We start from the raw sequence: 21,433 nt of genomic DNA on the forward strand, positions 1-21,433 counted from the left end.
TCATGAAGGCCGCCTTGGAGAACGCTTACCCGAAGATCAGAGGCCAAATGCCTGTGACCGCTGAAGAGAACAGTCTTGCCTGGTGATTGTCGAGCGATGTTCATTCATCTGTTGTCATAGCATCTGCATGGTCTCCCCAATGTACCATGCCTTGGGACATCCTTTTCTGCAGCGTATCAGATAGACGATGTTGGCCGAGTTGCAGAAGTATGTACCATGTACCATGTACCTGGTGGATGATGTTCTCGCTGAGGCTTTCACGACACACGACAGCACCAAGTCGCTGAACACAGACTGACAGCCAAGTTCCGCACACATGAGGACAGCCTCAACCAGGATCTTGGGTTCGTATCACACTATCTGTAACTCCCTTGACTTGCAAAATCTCACTAACTGTCCTGTCTGGATATTTTAACCTGTGCTTAATGCTCTCTCCACTCACATTGTCTGTACCTTTTTAAGACTTGATTAGCTGTAAAGATTCGAATTCCAATCGGTATTCTGTAAATTGAGTTTGTGTCTTTATATACCCTGTTTGTGAACAGAACTCCCACTTACCTGACGAAGGAACAGCGCTCTGAAAGCTAGTGGTGTTTACTACCAAACAAACCTCTTGGACTTTAACCTGGTCTTGTGAGACTTCTTACCCAGCAAACAGTCCCAAAGAAGGTACAGCACAGGGTTCGATACAGAGTAAAGCTCCCTCTACACTATCTCCATCAAACAGTCCCAGTCCCATGTGTTAGATACAGAGCAAACATCCCACGACAATGTCCTTTCAAATATGTGGCAATTATGTCATTTGTTAATTTGGAGTAAGGCTCCCTCTGCGCTATCCCATCAATCGCTTCCAGGACTGATGCACCATGGGTTAGGCTTAGAATAAAGTCCAGCGTATTCACCTCCATTTCAGAATGTCACCCACTACAAAATTATTGAAGTTGTGTTTGCTGTGGTGAAAACTTGATGTTGCATAGTGACTCGGTGTCCAGTTTAGTGAATGACCGCCCCAGTCAGTAAATCTGAGGTTAAAGCCATCGCTCCAGATAAAGGATTAGCACCTGGAAGGAACAATGGACTAAATGTGCTGCAAGCTCTGATTTTTAAAGGAGGAGTTGGTGTGTACTCTTGGAAAGTATTTTTCTTATTTGACCAATAGCCACCAGCCTAGAGGAAGAGTGCTGGGCATCAAACTTTACACTCATAGATGTGATCTTCTGTGACATGAATCTGCAAATACAAACTATCTGTCAGCTTTTCCCTAGCTACACCTCCATGTGAAGTGTCAGCACAATAGAGTTCTCTTTTGTTCTAAGGCTGCTGTAAAGTGAAGTGACTAATAGTAGTTGGGTCAACCCTCCCTATTCTCAGTCATTGTTTCTTGTGTCAATGCATTGCTCTTTGATACTAAGCAAGGCTGTGCATACCTCTGAGTGTGCATGTAAAATTGTATCCATAGGGATAGACAGCCCTGATATATCTGTACATTGTATAGTTGGCCTTTGCTTATTACCCAGGCATTGGCAAACAGTTCTGACATGACCAGGTGCCAGGTTTTCAATTTGTTGCTTTGATCTTTCTTGTCAGTATTAGCTTGCCATTTGAGGGTGGCATATCCGTGTCATAGCAACATTGGAGGCATTGGCAGAACCACTCCATGTGCAATTCAGATTCTGCACTTTCTCATTCCATTTGCAACCCCTGTGTTTGTGTGCGTGTTTGTAGACACTCGCACTGTGAAGTTCCTATGTCCCAGTGAGCAGAGCAAAAGATACAAGGGAGGAATCACAGAATCTGAGGTGGAGAAGGAGGCTATTCAGCCAATCACGTGTTCACTGGCTCTCTGAAAGAGCATTTTACCTAGTCCCATTCCCCTGCCTTACCCTCGTCAACTTGCACATTCTCTCTTTTAAACAGCAGTCCAATTCTCTTTTGACTACCTCGATTGAACGTGCCTCTGCCACCCCCTCAGGAAGTTTGTCCCAACCTTGGGGTGAAAAAGATTTCTTCACGCTGCTTTTGCTCCTTTTTCCCACCGTTTTTAATCTATGCCCTTCTAGTTCTTGCTCTCGAGTGGGAACAGCTCACTATTTACCCTGTCCATATCCCTCAGAATCTTGAGCATCTCTATTAGGTCTCCCCTCAGCCTTCTGAAGATTCCAAGTTTAGTTTATTGAATCCTGGAAATTGTTAGAGAAAACCAAAGCCTTCCACTTGATCGGTATCCTTGTTACTAAACTCTAATATCCAAACCCCCCTCCCCACCGTTTCCTGGCTAACATCAGTACAGGATTTCCACAAAGACTGTAATGGCTCCCTATCCTCTATGGCAACTTGGGATGGCCATAAATGCCAGCCTTGCCAGTAATGCCCAAATCCTGAGAACCAATAAGAAAAGAAAAAAGACTGAGTTAGATAAGAATTTCATGAATATGATTGAAAAATTCAATGAAGCGAGTAGATGAGCTGTGTAGATTGCATGGAAAAGCGTCTGGCGACAAACTCTGGACCTTTGAGTACCCCTGTTTGATGGTCAATGTCTACTAAAAGTAGAATCCCAAACAGTTTGAGGATCTAACAACAGAGGCCCACCAAAAACTGGTCAGTACCATAGTCAGTCAGAGGAGGCATGAATCTGAACATCTAAATCAGTGTTCTGTTATCCACCACTCCAGCCACTGGACATCAGGACACAATGTTAAGCCACAATCAGACATGAAGAGGTCATTCCATGTTGCTATATAGCTTGGATAAAAATGCAACCAGTTCATTTTAAACTGGACACTCAGTGAAGAATCAAAGAAATAAGAATGCACAACAGGTCATGAGAAGATGGGGGAATGAAGAAGGCCTTCAGATCTGTTCTTTTATTTAGATCGTGTTTGATTTGTATCCGAACTTCATTTTTCCACTTTTGGTTGACCCATGGGAAGCTTGCCCAACAATCTTTCAACCTCCGTCTTGGAAGCTCCAAACTGACCAGAAGAATCCACAGCCTATAGGGGATTTCACAGAATTACAGAAACCCTGCAGTGCAGAAAGAGGCCATTTAGCCCATAAAGCCTGTAGCGACAACAATCCCACACAGGCCCTATCCCCATAACCCCACATATTTACCCTGCTAATCCCTCTAACCTACGCATCCCAGGACACTAAGAGCAATTTCAGCATGGCCAATCAACCTAACCTACGCATCTTTGGGCTGTGGGAGGAAACTGGAGCACCCAGAGGAAACCTACACAGGTGCGGAGAGAATATGCAAACTCCACACAGTGACACAAGCCACTGGTCCCTGGAGCTGTGAGGCAGCAATGCTAGCCATTGTGCCACCATGCCGCCCCTCTACTACGTTTTGGGAATGGGGGAAAAACTGATTTCCACTTCTGAATGGCCTAGCTCTAAATTTAACATTCTGCCTCCTTATGCTGGATTTCCACCATAGGAAGTAGTTTCCCCACAATCTACTCTGTCTAATCCTTTCAACATTTTAAGCATCTCAATCAGATCATCTCCATTTATTTTTACACAAGGAATGCAAGCCAACTTTGTGCAGCATGGGAACAGAAGTAGGCCATTTAATCCATTCAGTGAAACTATTGCAGATCTGTGACTCAACTCCTTGTGTACAAAAACCTATTAATCTCAGATTTAAAATTAACAAATCATCCATTAGCCATTGTGTAATGTGTTTCCTAATTTCCCTCCTGAAAAGTTTGGCTCTGTGTTTTATTTTTGATTTGTTTTTTTTTTGTCACTTGTATTGGGATACAGTGAAAAGTATTGTTTCTTGTGTGCTATACAAGCAAAGCATACCGTTCATAAAGTACATAGGGGAGAAGGGAAGGAGAGAGTGCAGAGTATAGTGTTACAGGGTGCAGAGAAAGATCAACTTAATATAAGGTAGATCCATTCAAAAGTCTGCTGGCAGTAGGGAAGAAGCTGTTTTTGAGTAAGTGGGGTGCGCAATCTCAGAATTTTATGTCTTTTTCTCGATGGAGGAAGACGAAAGAGAGAATGTCTGGGGTGCATGGGGTCCTTGATTATGCTGGTTGCTTTTCCGAGGCAGAGGGAAGTGTAGACAGACAGTGGATGGGAGGCTAGTTTGCATGATGGACTGGGCTACACCTACAGTCCTCTTTGTTTCTTGCAGTCTTGGTCAGAACAGGAGCCATACCAAGCTGCGATATACATCCACAAGGATGCTTTCTCTGGTGCATCTAGAAACCTAGGCTATGCCCTCTAGTCTTAGACTTCTTTGGAATGGAAAAAGGGTTCTCTGTCTATCCCATTTGTTTCCCTCACTGTCTCAAAAATTTGGCTCAAGTCACTCTCTAACGTTCCCTAATCTAAGGAATACAGCCCCACTTTGTGTACCCTTTCCTTGTAATTTAGTCCTTGGAGTGCAATTATCACTCTAGTAGGCCTATGCTACACAGCCTCCCAAGTCACTATGTCCTTCCTAAGGTATAATGCTCAAGTTGTGGACTAACCAGGGTTTTGTTTGGCTGGAGCATGACCTCTATTATGTTCTGATCCTCTAGACATAAATGCCTCTGCTCTAATATAAACCTCTCAGCTTTGATGTCATTGGTGAGTTTGTGCTGCACCACATCCAAAGCCGATAAATCGTTTCCCGAGACCAGAACTGAGTGCAGTATTCCAGATGGTGTCTGATCATCTGGAGCATCAAGTTCATTCCCTTTTGTATTCCAATGCTCTGGAGATAAAGGGCAACATTCATCAGCATTTCTGATTGCCTTTAACGATTTATGTGTTTGGTTCTCACAACTCTTTGCTCCTCAATAGTGTCCAGTTTCTCAATGCTTAAAAAATACTCTAGTTTCATGATTGGCATAAGGGTATCCAGCTTCAGTTAACTCCTCAGATATAGTCTTCACCAGAACTGAAGAACGGAAATTGGGAAAGATAGATAGGCATTTTAAAGTTAGCACTGCTACCTCTCACTCCAGGGACCCTGGTTCAATTCCAGCCTTGGTGACTGTCTATGTGGAATTTCGCATTCTCCCCATGTCTGCGTGGATTTCCTCCGTTTACTCTGGTTTCTTCCACAGTCCAAAGACATGCAGGTTTGGTGGACTGGCCATGTTAAATTGTCCTTTGTGCTCCAAGATGTGCAGGTTAGATGGATTAGCCATAGGAAATAGGTGGGGTTAATGGCGGTAGGGTGGGGAGAGGTCCTGAGTAAGATACTCTTGTCAGAGTATTGGTGCAGATTCTGAGCCAAATGGCCGTTTCTATCCTGTAGGGATTTTATGAAAGTGGAAGAAATGGGGTGAAGTGGAGGAGAGTATTCAGGTGCACCCATCAATCACAAAAGACCAATAATTGAACTAGACTTCTGGTATTTGCACCTCAGTCCAGTCAAGAGTGACTATTAACATATGGCTCTAAATTCTTCCCTTATCTTACAGAAAATAGGACAATATGAAGGGGGTTAAAAGCAAAAATATTGAAGATGCTGAATATCTGAAAAATAAACCAAAAAATGCTGGAAATACTCAGCAGGTCTAACAACATCTGACGAAAGGTCACAATTTAAAGCAACCCTGTTTCTCTCTCTGCAAATGCTGAGTATTTCCAACATTTGTTGGGATTATTAGAAAGTTTGTAAACCAACCTGCAGTCTAGCTGGGAAGAATACCATAGAACAAACGTGTCTTTTGATGCACCCCCTTTCAGTCTCGAAACCACAGGGATTACATAGAAAGTAGGAACAGGAGAAGGCAATTTAACCCTTTCTACCCCATTCAGATTCTTTCTAAATTCATATTAGTATTGTACTCCCAAAAGGGGTTTCTTCTAGTCAGTCATGCTGGAGAGTAGGGAGTCATGGTAACCAATTCATGTCAGCACCTTTTTGGATTTTGGACTCAAACTAGCATCATGGGGTGGCGATGGCCTAGTGGTATTATCACTAGACTATAAATCCCAGAAACTCAGCTGGGGACCTCAGTTCAAATCCCTCCATGGCAGATGGTGGAATTTGAATTTTAAACTATCTGGATTTAAAAATCTACTGATGACCATGAAACCATTGTCAATTGTCAGAAAAAATCCATCTGACTCACTCATTCCTCTTAGGGAAGGAAATCTGCCGTACTTGCCCAGTCTGGCTTGTGTGACTCTAGAGCCACACCCATGCAGTTGACTCTCAAATGCCCTTGGCCAACTAGGGATGGGCAATAAATGCTGGCCAGCCAGTGACGCCCGTGTCCCACGAATGAATAAAACACAATAAGAGCAAAATACTGCAGAAATGTAATCTGAAATAAAAAAAGAAAATGCTAAAAAAAACTTAGCAGGTCTGGCAGCATATGTGGAGAAAGAAACAGAATTTGAGTCTGTATGACTCGAGCTAATGGAAAGACAATCAGTGTGAGGAGGTCAGTATAAACAATCACCCTTGAGTCATACAGACATGGAAAATTAACTCTGTTTCTCTCTCCTCAGATGCTGCCAGGCCAGCTGAATTTTTCCAGCATTTTCTGTTTTTATTACAGCTTCATAACAAAACCTTCCTAAAACAGCGAGATGGTGTGGGAGTCAGAACTTCTCAATGGGTGGGCTGAAGGCAAGGGTGGTGAGGGGGTGCTGGAAAAAAACTCAGCAGGTCTGGCAGCATCTGTTTGCAAGGGAAAAGAGTTAACGTTTCAAGTTCATATGACTTGAGATCAAATGGGCTATTTGCTGCTCTCATTGATTGTATGAGTGTCATGTCTTAAAAAATATAAAACGTGTCAAGAAGTGAGAAAAGGTTGCTTTCCAATTAAAGCTCATTCCTATTGTGTAATAGCTATTTCTACTGGAAACTTATCCCACCTGTACATTCACTCTTGCATCAAGCTCACCACTTTTTGATCGAGCGCAAGATGAATACGTTTTACACTATTATGACTTGGACTGAAGAAACGTCATTTATTTTTACTTATTGAGTAGCGTCACAAGTAGGTTTACGTTAACATGCAATGAAGTTACTGTGAAAATCCCCTAGCCATCCAACACTGGCAACTGTTTGGGTACCCTGAGGGAAGATTTAGCATGGCCAATGCACCTAACCAACACGTCTTTCCGACTGTGGGAGGAAACTGGAGCACCCAGAGAAAACCCATGCAAATACTGGGAGAATGTACAGACCCCACACAGACGGGAATTGAACCTGGGTTCTTGGTATTGTGAGGCAACAGTGCTAACCACTGTGCCACTGATGTCAGATATGTAGACATTTAGTGGGACAGTATTAGAGATGGGTGACATAGTGTATTTTGGGGAAATATACACTTAATAGATGCTGACGGATATTGACTAACAGCGATTCAAATACAAAATTTTGTAAAATGGCAGTGTACTGGCTAAAACTATAAAGACTCGATAGCATTTGAGGTTTTGTAGAGAGCAAATTAAATGGTTGAAATAAATTCATCAGACAATGGTTAAAGGTTATTGTTAAACTACTGAGTGCAGTTTTAGACATCTCATCACCACCACCTAATGGGCAATTAGGGATGGACAATAAATGCTGGTTATGCCCACATCCCACAAATGAATAGAGAAAAGACTTTTACAAAAGGACATAAAACCTAGAAGAAGAATTAAGTATGAATGCATATGGAAAACCATAATTTCAAGGTGATAATTGAGATAATAGGACTGTAATTGCTACAACAGAGGGGGCAATGTGATATAAGTATTTTTAAAGTTACAAAGTTTTGATGCTGACCAGGGAAAGACTTCTTCCTTGGAGTAAATAGTGGTCATTGTTCTTTGAATTATCACTTAAGCAAACATGAATAGAAAGTTTAGAATAAATGTCTTCACATGTAAAGTTGCTCCATGACACAGTTGAGTCAAAGGATGTTGCACCTTTTAGGGGAGAGATATTTTGAACAGAGGAGGGTGCAGTGATCAGGGGTGGTAACACTGCCATAAAGGGCCGAAAGGTCCTCAGATTGTAAAAGGTTGCTTTGCTATTTAAGGCACGAATGATCTGTCACCAATTACAAAGGCTCTGCAACTCAATGAACAGAGTTGGTACAGGTATCCTAGTTGGACTTAAAGGGCAAAAGCTCAACTAAATCCCCCAGGGAGGCTACTATATGCCAAGGAGACTGTAATAGTTATTGAGAACATCAGTGAATACATGGCAGGTCCCAGTGGACTAGAATTAACCCAGCGCAGTTCATATTTTCAAAAAGGAAAACAATTTGAATTGTTACAGATCAATCGGCGTTCTGCAAAAACTGGGCAACTGAATCAATCAATTGAACTAATTGAGATAGATGACTTACGATCCTATTGCATTGTCATCCCCAGGTTGATTCCTGTGCGCAGATGCATTTTTCTCAGTAGCAGAGAGACAGAATTGATCTGAAGAGGCTGGAGTGATAACCAATTTTATGGGTTGCCACCAAGCTCCAACTGTGAGCAAAGCCCAGGTACAAGGAGGCTGGGGCCTTGCTGGTGGCAGCAATGGGAAGTGTGGAACAATAGGAGTTTACAGACTCCATACAGTAACTGGACCACACAGTCTAGTGAGGTTCCAGGCTACTTACTAAGCCTGTACTAGATTAACTGATATCTGCTCGGCACTGTGCAGATGCACAAGCCGCCCCCCCCCCCCCCCCCCCCAACTCTGAGGCTGGGGAGGAGTGAGTAGAGAAGCCAACCAGCATTCCTAACATGTCATTCAGGCTCAATGTGTGCCAGTTTGGGTCTTGGGTGAGGACAGGATGTGTCTCCTCCATGACCAGCCTATTGACTTAATTGTTTACGATCCCACGTTAAAAATGGCTGCTCGGAGAATCTGGCACCAAGAGCCAAAGTCTCCAGGAGAGGGGGAGGGGAACTCGGGCAGGGAGGCAATGGGAGGTAAATTGCACTTTGTAAAATTGACTACATGGTCGAATTGCCATCCCATTAATTGTTTTTGACACAGCAGCTGTGAGCCGAGAGGATCATCGTAATCTGTCACAGCTCCCTGCATAACCACAAAAACCACAGGTACAGCAGTAATGCATCTTGTTTAGTGAGGCGACATTTAAGTGGGATGCCGTTAGCCACTGGTATCACTTACAGACAGATGGTGTTAGACAGAGGCTACAACCTCCGAGTAGGGCAGGGGTGAATGTGAGTATCTGGAAGAGCAGACGTGAGCCAAGATTAGTAAAGGAGACATAGAACGTAATTGATACTGAGTAGTTGTGTGAGAGAGGTCAGGTTACAGGATTAAGTAATCAGTGGCTGAGTGAATCCTTTTTGAATGCTGATGCTACTGTATCCAAGAGGCCCAGCTGATGCAGGAAGGTCATTAAATGCAGCAGCCTTGGTGGCGGGACACCTATTTGAGAGGGTGTCCTTTCATGTGGCAGTATGTTGGGACTAGGTCAGGGCTGGAAGGTTTTCTCTGGAAGAGTACAGAGTATAGTTTTTGGGCACAGCACAGTAACACAGTGGTTAGCATGGCTGCCGCACAGCACCGGGAACCCAGGTTCAGTTCCTGGCTTGGGTCACTGTTTGTGTGGAATTTGCACATTCTCCCCATGGGTTTCCTCCGGGTGCTCCGGTTTTCTCCCACAGTCTGAAAGACATGCTGATTAGGTGCATTGGCCATGCTAAATTCTCCCTCGGTGTACCCAAACAGGCGCCGGAGTCTGGCGACTAGGGGATTTTCACAGTAACTGCATTGCAGTGTTAAAGTCAGCCTACCTGTGACACTAATACATTAACTTCAACTCACTGTACTCTGGTTTGTATTTCATCTTGAGTAAGAAGGTATAGCTTGAAGTCCTACTCCATAGTTTGGAGTCCAGAGGCTCTAATACACTAATGAGGGAATGTTGCATTGCTCGTAGTGTCATCTTTAGGATGAGATTTAAACTGAGTCCCTATCTTCCCTCTTGGGTGAATGTAAACTATCCCATGCTCCTATTCAAAGAACAGGGGTGTTCTATCAGTTATCCTGGTCATTACTTGGCATGCTGTTTGTGGGATCTTGCTGTGTGCAAGTTGGCTGCTGTGTCCAACATTACAACAGTGACTGCACTTCAAAGATACTTCATTGTTTGTAAGATGCTTTAGATGTCCTATCCTCACTGGATCCATAAAATTGAAGGATGGTGAGTAATAACTTCAAAGAGCAAGTGGGTGAATGTCCAATTTGGAAATGTAGAAAGCAAGGAGCGGTTTTCGGTTCTAAACCTCATCCTGTGCTGCTGTGGGCTTAGTAACATTGAGGGGTGGAGCCTTTTTCGGGTGGCAGGTAGAATAACTTTGGTAGTCATATAGCTGAGGATCTAAAGGTTAAGGGCCAGTTCCTGTGCTGTACAGTTCTATGTTTTTATAACAGCAAATTATGAAATTGAATTCAGTAAACTTGGTCATTTCTAGACAATGAAGGCTCCAGGCTTCTGCTTTAAACCTAACTGGTTCACTAATAACCTACAAAGAAGGGAGCCCATGTCCTTACCCAGTCTGGACTTTCATGTCATGTGAGGGGTTGTCAAATTCTCTAGGGTTGGCCTGGAGTCAGTTAACAGTTAATCTGCTGAATACTGCCACAAGCAATTTGGTAGAAACATCTTGGGGACAATAAAAATATTTTGCCTGTTTTTTTTGAACATTTTCATTTGTTAGTTATGTTTAAAAATTGGAAATGAGAGTATGTCCAGTTGGCAAGCTGTCATCCCACACCACATAGTTGACATGATATCGTATGAGAAATAATGGCCTGCCAGTGTCAGTCATAATTCCACGTCAAGTCAAATAGTGCTGTTAGTTATTGGAGGGGATTTAACTTTTGTTAAACAGGTTGGGGTTTGACAGGAAATTCCATGTCTCCATATAAAATATACCAAACTGGAAGCTCAACCATGAGTGTTAAAGCAACATGAATCAGAACTTCACCTCTGAAGTTGAAATTGCGTAAAAGTTAAAGTACAGAGGTATTATTAATCACAAGTAGACTTACATTCACACTGCAATGAAGTTACTGTGAAAATCCCCTAGTCGTCACAATCAGCAGTGTTCGGGTACACTGAGGGAGAATTTAGAATGACCAATTCACCTAACCTGCTCACCTTTTTTACTATGGGAGGAAACCTGAGCACTTGAAGGAAACCCACGTAGACACGAAGAAAACGTGTCAACTCCACAGAGTGACCCAAGCCGGGAATCAAATCTGGATTTCTGGCAATGAGGCAGTAGTGCTAACCACTGTGCCACTATGTTCCTCTCTACTACATTTTGAGTGGGAAAAGTACTTGCTGATGTTAATTACTGATGGCGTAATTGAACCTGCAGTAGGTCAGCGTGTGCAGAAGCTGGCTGTATACTTCTATCACAGTTCTTGCAGCAAGACTTAGGGCAGCACGGTAGCATAGTGGTTAGCACTGTTGCTTCGGAGCTCCAGGGACCTGGGTTCGATTCCTGGCTTGGGTCACTGCCTATGTGGAGTTTGCACATTCTCCTCGTGTCTGCGTGGGTTTCCTCTGGGTGCTCTGGTTTCTTCCCACAGTCCAAAGGTATGCAGGTTAGGTTGATTGGCCATGCTTAAATTGCCCCTCAGTGTCCTGAGATGCACAGGTTAGAGGGAATATGTAGGGGTTTGGGAGTAGGGCCTGGGTGGGATTGTGGTCGGTGCAGACTCAATGGCCCCTTTTTGCACTGTAGGAATTCTATTCTATGGAGACTTTTGCTTGTCCTTAATTCCTTTAGTGACGAACACACTGGCTCCATATTGTGAATGCTGAATCAATTGATTTCAACACTTGAGATTGATCAATATTTATTGTGTAAGGGTATTCAGAAGGTATGAAACAAAGGCAAGTAGTTGAAGTGGAGGTGTGGTTCAGCCATCTCCTGATTGACTGGTGAAATGGCCTCCTCCTGTTGCGATGTCCCTGACACAAACTGAATTCCATGAAACCTTTCCAAGTGTAAAAGTTTCAACATTTTCTTTCTTATCTGACCCAGGTGGCATTTTGGTTTAATTTATGTAATCTGGTTTTTAACTAAGAGTTTAACGCATATCTGAGATTAGGTGAATTATTTGGGACCAGACTAAGTGGCCAACCACCTTGTGTTTCACACATGCCATGCCAGTTTGAGACAATGGGATTTACAGAAGCATTCATACCCATGTAATTTTTGAATAGCTGCTGCTTCTTGAACAGCTGGGGTCTTAGCTGGTCAGATATTGCCAGGGAGTGGCATGGTGGCACAGTGGGTAGCATTGCTACCTCTCAGCACCAGAGACCTGGGCTCAATCCTGGCCTTGAGTGACAGTACAAACTCTAGTCACCCAAATGTACAAACATTCTCTTTGTGTTTCCTCCGAGTACTTTGGTTTCTTCCCACAGTCCAAAGTTGTGCAAGTTGGGTTGATTGGCCATGCTAAATTGCTGCTTGTGTCAGGGAGATTAGCAGGTGAAATACATGAGATTACAGGGCTAGAGACTGGGTGAGATTATTGTCAGTGCAGGCTCAATGGACCGAATGGCCTTCTGCACTGTAGGGAACTATGATTCTACTCCAAGGTGGCACTTCTACTTGGCAGCAAAATGAACCAATCCTTACTATGTGGGCTCCTTCTCTAACTGGATGAAAACGGGCTGCTCAAGTTTAAATGTTAGAGAATGAGAAAGACTTGCATTTATATGACCTCACCAAAGTGATTTACATCCAATTAAGTACTTTCACTGTAGTTACTGTTGTAATATAGGATATATGGCAATCAATTTACACACGGGAAGAGCCCATCAACAGCAATGAAATGACCTGATAACGTTTTAGCAATATTGTTGAGGGATGATTGGCCAGGGCACCAGAGAGATTTCCCCTGCCATGCAATTTAATTCCATGGGATCCTTTATATCCACAAGATCTAGGAGCAGAATTAGGTCACTCTGCCATTCAATCATGGCTGATTTTTTTTTTCTCATCCCCATTCTCCTGCCTTTTCCCTGTAACCCCTGATCCCTTTATTAATCAGGAAAACAAGCGGGCAGATTGTTTAATATCTCATTTGAAAGGCAATGCTTCCAACGGTGCAGCGCTCCCTCAAAACTGCACCAGAGTTTCAGCCTGAATTGAGAGCCCTATTCCCTGGAATGGGGCTTGAACCCATGACCTTCTGGCTCAGTGTAAAAGATCACCTGATGAAGGGGCAAACCCCAAAAGCTTGCGAGTTTACTATCAAATAAATCGGTTAGACTTTAAACCTGGTGTTGTCAGACTACTTTCAGTGTAAAAGAGGCAAGTTTGTTGCCCACTGGGCTACTTCTCATTCAAGGCTGTGTCCTTCACAAATGTCAGCCAGGCAACAATCCTGGGAAGTTTAGTGAGATTAACTTCTTGATTTCATTTTCCGTATTACTAGGAATTGAGTTTTGAATTTCACAAAATCTTTTATTGTGTGCAGTCATGTATACAGTGTTAAATAAACCAATATTTGTTTGCATTTAGTTCCATCTCTCTCACGAGACCTTCAAGAAGATTAAATAAAACACCTGGCAGCATAAGCAAAGTCAGTGCTCAGTACATACATATAGTGAGGGGTCTAATTGTTGCAGCCCCCGGAGTCACAGAATTGTTTAACTAGGGAATGGGCAATAGAAGTAAACTCCTGGCTTTACTGAGTGGAATGTTCTGTATCACTGTTCTGTCCTCTAAGCTTAGAGGACAGACCAGTGATACAGAACATCCAGTGCATATTTCTGTCAATTGATTACTAGTCCTTGGGAATTCTTGGTTTAATTTGACTGATATTCTGTGCAGCAGAATTTTCACAATAATGGAAGATTTGGCAAAGCCAAGTTGCAATTTGACCAAAATTACTGACCATAGGAATGGGTTGCACAACGTGCCCTTTTTCTGCAAAAGCTGTGTTACAAGTCCCGCTGTTCCACCTTCAATAAAGCCTCTTCCCACTCTGTATTACAGTCCACCCTGCAGAGTTCCCTATTATACATCTCACCCATTGGATGAGATGTTTATGATTAGGTGTTCTATTTGTTCCTCATGATCAATAAAATTGATCGTTACCGTGTTCTCCCAGTGCCAAGGACCCGGGTTCTATTACAGGCTTGGTTCACTGTGGAGTCTGCATGTTCTCCCTTGTGTCCATGTAGGTTTCCTCCAGGTGCTCCAGTTTCTTCCAACAGTCCGAAAATCATGTTGGTTAGGTGCATTTGCTGTGCTAAGTTAGCATTGCTGCAGCGCCAGAGACCCAGGTTCGATTCCCAGCTTGGGTCACTGTCTCTGCGGAGTCTGCATGCTCTCCGTGTCTGCATGGGTTTCCTCTGGGTGCCCCAGTTTCTTCCCACAGTCTGAAAGATGTGCTGCGTAGGTGCACTGGCCATGTTAAATTTTCTGTGTACCTGAACAAGCGCTGAAGTTTGGCAACTAGGGGATTTTCACAGTAACTTCATTGCAGTGTTAATATAAGCTTACTTGTGACACTAATCAATAAACCATAAAACTTAAATGGTTCTTAAATCGTTATAGTCAAATGGTTATGGATTTATTCAGCATAGGCATAAAGATAATCAGGCAATTTATAATTATATCCGATAATTGGAGATTAAACATTCCATTTTTGAGTCCAATATTAAGATTGATCCAACCCTTCAAATCCTTGTTGCAGTTTGCTACTCTTTATATGTTTTCTCTGTTGCGTAGCAGAGATTAAACCAAAAGTTAAGAACAACTCTGACAAGGAAAATCTCAAGAACCTAGACCTTAGCAATTGCTCCTTCAACAAGCTGAAACCCTTCCCACTAATATTTTCCACCGAGATCAGTGTAAAATATTTATCGTAAGTTTCTGTCCAGTTGTATTCAGCTGCTGTTCAAACATGAGTCTGTTCTGCATCCATTAGGACTGCCTCACTATCTGGTCCTCCCGTTCTGTATGAGTTTTAATTAAAAAGATCATATTTTTTCCTCTGCAAGAATAGCCAGTGACCTTGAAACCATATCAGTGCTTACGGTTCCCTCAAGGTTACAAATCAGTCCCTTCCACATATCTTCCGTTAAGTCACATTCTGTATCAGATTATGACTTCATTCAGGCATGAGAAGGCTGCAGGTGCTGCATAAATCAGTAATCCATTCAAAAGTGCAGTGATCACCAACTTAGAAATGCTGTACAATTTCATATAGTATCAGCTAAAGAAAGAAAGAACCTGCATTTTTGCAATGCCATTTGGGACCTGTGGACATCCCAAAGTGCTTTTCAACCAATGAAGGAATTTTCAATGTGGTCATTATAGTGATGTAGTCAACATGGCTGCCAATTTGCACACAGCAAGCTCCTACAAGTAGCAAGGTGACAAGGACCAGTGAAGTGAAGTAAAGTGGAGTGGCGGGGATTTGAACCCACAGCTTTCTGACCCAGAGACAAGAGTACAATCACTGAACCATGACAAACACCATTTTCTTTTTCATTTTAAGACATTAGAATTTAAGTACCTTGCTACTTGCTTAACAAAAGTTAAAATTTAACATTTCTGCAATATCACATCGCTCTAGAATGTTCTGGTTAACCCTTTCCTTAAGATCAATTGTAAGAAGCCTCGCAACACCAGGACAAAGTCCAACAGGTTTATATGGTGGCACGCACTCTCGGAGCACTGCTCCTTCATCAGAAGAGTGAAGTGTTGTGAGACTTATTGTGTCCACCCTAGTCTAACACCAGCATCTCCGCATCAGGGTCTATTGTGAAACACACTCCGTTCTTTTGGAATGTGGGTCAGATTAGCAAGGCAGTCCTTATTATGCCATTTCAGTTAAATGACAGCATCATAAATCAACCAAAATATAGAGAAGTAGAGTCATATGTAGACCAGATTGAGTAGCAGTGGTGCTTTCCCTGGATTTCTGTGGTGTGGTTTGCACTTGTAACCAAAAGGTTGCAAGTTTCAGGACCGTAACCACGCGGCTGCCCTTTTCAATCCTCATTATGGAGCTAATGATTGCTGACAACCATGGAGGTGCTAAGATGCTGAGTGATATGATGTGCAGTTTCCACTAGAGATGCAGAAGTTGGCACTGAGGTCTCTCTTGGCACTAGCTGCCCATTCAGTCCAGCAGGTGTTTATGAGACACATGCATCTTCCACAGTTTCATGTCTCATTTTGCGAAGCTTGGTTTAGTCTGTAGATATTCTGGTGTTTGGTGACCTTGTTGCTAAGTTACAAGATGGAGAAGATATTCTATACTCCATCTGGATAATACCTCGAGTTTTCTAGGGCTTGAGATCAATTGGAAGGAGCACTGACCTGGTGACTTTTATTGTAACTTACACAAAGGAGTGCTTTATTACCATTTAAAGATTCCCAGAAAGACTATAGTTTAGTCTCTGAGCTTTGTCTCCATTTTTACTTGACCCCATTTAAACACGTTAGTTGGACATTATCTGTCGCATTTTTTAATTTTAAACTTCAAATTCCAGAATGGCAACCAAGAGTCGGTGCAGACTTGATGGGCCGAATGGCCTCCTTCTGCACTGTAAGGCCAATTCTGGGCATATTAATAAATGACAGTCATCAGGCATGTAATTTCTAAAAGATGGTAAACTTTTTTCCTTTTATTCATTCTTGGGATGTGGAAGTCATTGCCATGGCCAGCATTTACTGCTCATTCCTCATTGCCCTCGAATTGGATGCCTTGCTAGACAGTTTCAGAGGGCAGTTAAGAATCAACCACATTTTGTGGGTCTGTATTCACAGGTAGGCAAGACCACATAATAACAGAGGATATCCTCCCTGCAGGAAATTCATAAACCAGATGGGTTTTTATGACATTCGAGATGATCAGCGAGATAAAAATTTTATTCCAGATTTATTCACTTATTAAATTTAAATTCCACACCCCCAGAGCCAGCTGATGTGGTAGAAGTTGAACTCCTGCCTCTGCAGCTCTAGTCCAGGGCTCTGGAATAGTAGTCCAGTGATATTAGTACTAGGATACGCTATCACCTTGCCCCACGCATTGGCCCCTCATGAGTGTGATTGTCTGAAATGCCTTTCTTCTGTTGCACCAAAATCATTTAAGTTAATTTAATTTGTCTACTATTGTAATCAAAATGGCACAGAGAGAAGCAAACACATTTACAATTGATCTTGCTCAGTATAATGATAAATGCCATCTTTTAAGAAATGGAATGTGTTCTAATTCGAATGTGCAGAACATTACACCAAGACTGCTCCCTTTTACATACCACTGGATGTACCAAAATATAATGCAGGCAAGATGTTCCATTTGAAGTATAGTTGTTGTTTCTTTAGACAAATACAGTGGTAATTTTCTGCAGAGCTAAACCTCACTAACAGCAAATGAGGAAAATGATCACTTGGTCAATTGAGGGATGAATGTCAGACAGGTGGATACTGGGGAAACTCCCCAAATTTTTTTATTGATTTGTGGGACATGAATGTCGCTGGCTGGGCCAGCGTTTATTGCCCATCCCTAGTTAGAAGGTAGTTGAGAGTCAACCACATTTGCTGTGGCTCTGGAGTCACATGTAGGCCAGACCGGGTAAGGATGGCAGATTTCCTTCCCTAAAGGACATTAGTGAACCAAATGGGTTTTTCAGACAATCGGCAATGGTTTCATGGTCATTGATAGATTTATCTATCAATTTGAAGATAATTGAAGCTAAACAGGTAGATAAGGTATCTGTTTAACACCTTGTCTCAAAGACTAAATGTCCAACAGTCCAGCTACTCCTTCAGTGCTGCACTGGGAGCATCTGCCGAAATGGTGTGCTCCAGAGCAAGGCCTTATGATCTGGGGTGAAGATGCAACCACTAAGCCAGACTTGCATTTACATTTTGGGAATACTGGGTAAAGTAATGGGGGAAAACTAGAAGACAAAGCAGGTCATCAGTATCAAAACAGAGGAAAGATTAGATTGAATACCTGATGGGGGGGTCCCTGTTGCTGGTGATCCCTTTCTTTAAGGTGAAATTAAGATGTCTGATTTAAGATGTAACATGGATTGGAGCTCATCTGCTATTGCCTCTGTCTTAACAGCAACTCAAGCACGTCAACCTGGTTAACCTGTTGGAGGTATTCAGACGGAAGCGCAAACTACACCTGGTCTTTGAGTACTGTGACCACACGGTTCTAAACGAGCTGGACAAATATCCCAGGGGGTGAGTGACTACCCTCCTCTTTTTCTTCACCTTTAAAACATGGCCCAATTTTGCATCACTTTCCTCAAACTTTGAATTGCTAAAAGATTCTTATTTTCGTTCTGAAGATGAATTAATTAGTTTCTGACCGCCGATTGTGGTATGATTGACATATTTACCATTTATATAGATGATCTGGAGGAGGGGGCTGAGTGTAGGGTGACGAAATTTGTTGATGACACAAAGATGAGTGGCAAGGGTGTGGAAAGTCTGCAGAGGGATCTGGATAGGCTGAGCGAGTGGGCGAGGACCTGGCAGATGGAGTACAATGTTAGCAAGTGTGAGGTTATCCACTTTGGCAGAAATAATAGGAGGGATTACTATTTAAAGGGCGAAAAGCTGCAGCATGCTACGGTGCAGAGGGACCTGGGGGTCCTTGTGCATGAGTCGCAAAAACCCAGTCTGCAGGTGCAGCAGGTGATCAAGAAGGCGAATGGGATGCTGGCCTTCATAGCGACGGGGATAGAATATAAAAGCAGGGAGGTCTTGCTGCAACTGTACATGGCACTGGTGAGGCCGCAGCTGGAGTACTGTGTGCAGTTTTCGTCGCCGCACTTGCACGAGGATATTTTGGCCTTGCAGGGAGTGCAGAGGAGGTTCACTAGGCTGATACCGGAGATGAGGGGGTTGGACTATGAAGAGAGACTAAATAGACTGTCTGTACTTGTTGGGGTTTAGAAGGATGAGGGGGGATTTTATAGAGACATATAAGATAATGAAAGGGATTGATAGGGTAGAGGTAGAGAGATTCTTCCTGCTCAAAGGACAGTAGGACTAGAGGGCACAGCCTCAAGATAAGGAGGGGGGGGGGGGGGGGGGGGGGTGCAGTTTAGAACGGAGTTGAGGAGGAACTTCTTCACTCAAAGGATGGTGAATCTCTGGAATTCTCTGTCCGTTGAAGTGGTGGAGGCTACCTCGCTAAATATATTTAAGACACGAGTAGATAGTTTTTTTTTACAGACAAGGGAATTAAGGGTTGTGGGAAGAAAGTGGGAAAGTGGAACTGAGCCACTTCAGATCAGCCATGATCTTATTGAATGGCGGGGCAGGCTCGAAGGGCTAGATGGCCTACTCCTCCTATTTCTTTGTTGTTATGACATATGCTCTGTCTTGCTTGCCGGCTGCACCGATCTACTTGCTAACTGGGAATCTTGGTGCTGTGCCAGACTTAAAAAAACACACATGAAACAGAGCATAGTGAGTCCAGGTCACCGTATCAATCCTTAATCCTGTGGCCTATACTCTCTGGAATTTAGAAGAATGAGGAGTGATAAAATTGAGGTATACAAGATGATAAAAGGTATGGATAAAGTAGACGTGGAGCAGATGCTTCCTCTTGTGGGGCATTCTAGGACGAAAGGTCATAGCCTTAGGATAAGGGATAGCAAATTTAAAACAGAGTTGAGGACAAACGACTTCTCCCAAAGGGTTGTGAATCTATGTAATTCTCTAATCCCAAACTGCAGTGGATGCTGGGACAGTGAGTAATTTTAAGGAGGAGTTGGACAGATTTTTAATTGGTAATGAGTTGAAAGGTTGTGGGGAGAAGGCAGGAGAATGGGTTGAACATATCAGCCGTGATCGAAAGGCAGCATGTGGGCAAATGGCCTAATTCTGCTCCTGTATCTTATGAATTTGAGGATGAGCCACAAGCCCCTACCATGAACATAAAAATTCTGTCTCCTATTTAAGGCAGGTAACAATCTCACCCACTATAGTGTAGCATATTTTAGGAAAAAGCAGCAGAAAAGGAGATCATTAGGCCCACCTGTACACGTGCCAGCGAAAGAGCTATCCAATTAGTCCCACTCGCTCTTTCTCCATAACTTCCCTCTTTATCTGATTCTCTTTTGAAAGTTATCAAATTTGCCTCTAATACCCTTTCAAGCATTGCTGAAATAAAAAAAATCCTCATGTTGCCTCCCGTACTTCTGCCAATTACCTTGAATCTGTGTTCTTGGTTACTAACCCTTCTGCCACTGAAAGCAGTCATATTTACTCAATCAAAAGCCTCCATGATTTTAAACACCCACCTCAAATCTCCACCTATCCTTCCTGATTCTAAAATGATTAACCACGATTTCTCCAGTTGAAGAACATTATCCACAGTGGTTCTAGTCTCTGCACGTATCTGAAGTCTTAAACACATTCTAGTAAATCTCCTGATATGATAGGTTCAGGCCTTCCTACACTGATGACAACAGTAGATTCTGTCCTCCTTATGCTACCTCCCTATGTTAAGGTAGGTTCCACCCTGCCTTCTACACTGCTATTTACAGTAGGAATTCAATACACCATTTTTGCTCGCAATAGACTTCTGCATCCGACTATCCTCAACTCTCCCGGATCTAGTTTCAGACTGTCAACAGTCCAGGTTAGTCACTGTCTCTTGTTTAACTGTATTAATATCAAGAAACCCAAGAGTTTGTTTCTGTTGGGACTGTGGGCCCTTGGGGGCTGGGCGGAGCCTTCAACTTGGCAGAGCCAATACGTGCAGCCAGGAGCCCCTTAGTGAGCTTCCTTAATGAAGAATGTACTTCCTTGTTCCCCACCAATGATCCACTGTAAACAATATTTTCTAACTGGGGTGAAAAGGTGACCACAAAAGCCACTGTAAAGATATCCTCAGTCCTGTTCTGCAGATGAAAGGTCCTTTTCAACTGTATAATCCAGTTATTATCGATGATATTTTTCAAATCATGCAGTCACTTGGTACTAGTGGTATCACTGTGTTCTGGCACCAGGCACTAGCTCAGGGTTTTGTCATTGCATGTTATCTGGGAGTCACTAGTTGGTTGCCTGGCGACACATTGTGCTTGGAATTTCAAACCACGTCCAAAAGGGGGAAGGAATTTTGAGTGTTCAGCTGTGCACAGTTAAACAGCTAAAGGAAACCATTTCAAAAGACCTAAGGAGCAACAACAGAACACAAAGGATCTGAGGAAAAGGTTAATCCATGCACAGATTGAGATATATGATCTGATTTTTGGCTACTTATTCGAGCAGAGAGGACTTGGGGGCACTGAGCTAGGGTAGAGGTTGTTGCCTGACTTGTCTGACTCCAGTTAGTTTATTGTTGATTACCCATCAACCAATACCATGGAATACTAAACATGCCCTGGGTCTCAAGAATGGCAGACCACCGGACAAGGACCAAAGCCAAGGTTGGGGCAGGAAGGCCACCAAAGAGAGGAGCAATGAATAGAAAAGTTGGGGCTGGGTT

The 21,433-nt window shown here is 43.0% G+C and overlaps 1 protein-coding gene across 1 annotated transcript in view; it reads left to right on the top strand.

Annotated features, from left to right (window-relative positions):
• Positions 1-21,433, top strand: part of LOC145362277 (cyclin-dependent kinase-like 1) — a 58,665-nt gene that overhangs the window by 16,414 nt on the left and 20,818 nt on the right. The window contains exon 2 of the mRNA XM_080218365.1: positions 18,050-18,171. Within this exon, the coding sequence (XP_080074491.1) occupies positions 18,050-18,171 (122 nt within the window). The remainder of the gene's footprint in view (positions 1-18,049; positions 18,172-21,433) is intronic.

Source organism: Carcharhinus amblyrhynchos, unplaced genomic scaffold (assembly GCF_965287045.1).
Source record: "Carcharhinus amblyrhynchos unplaced genomic scaffold, sCarAmb.v2.hapA scaffold_37, whole genome shotgun sequence".
Taxonomy (NCBI): domain Eukaryota; kingdom Metazoa; phylum Chordata; class Chondrichthyes; order Carcharhiniformes; family Carcharhinidae; genus Carcharhinus; species Carcharhinus amblyrhynchos.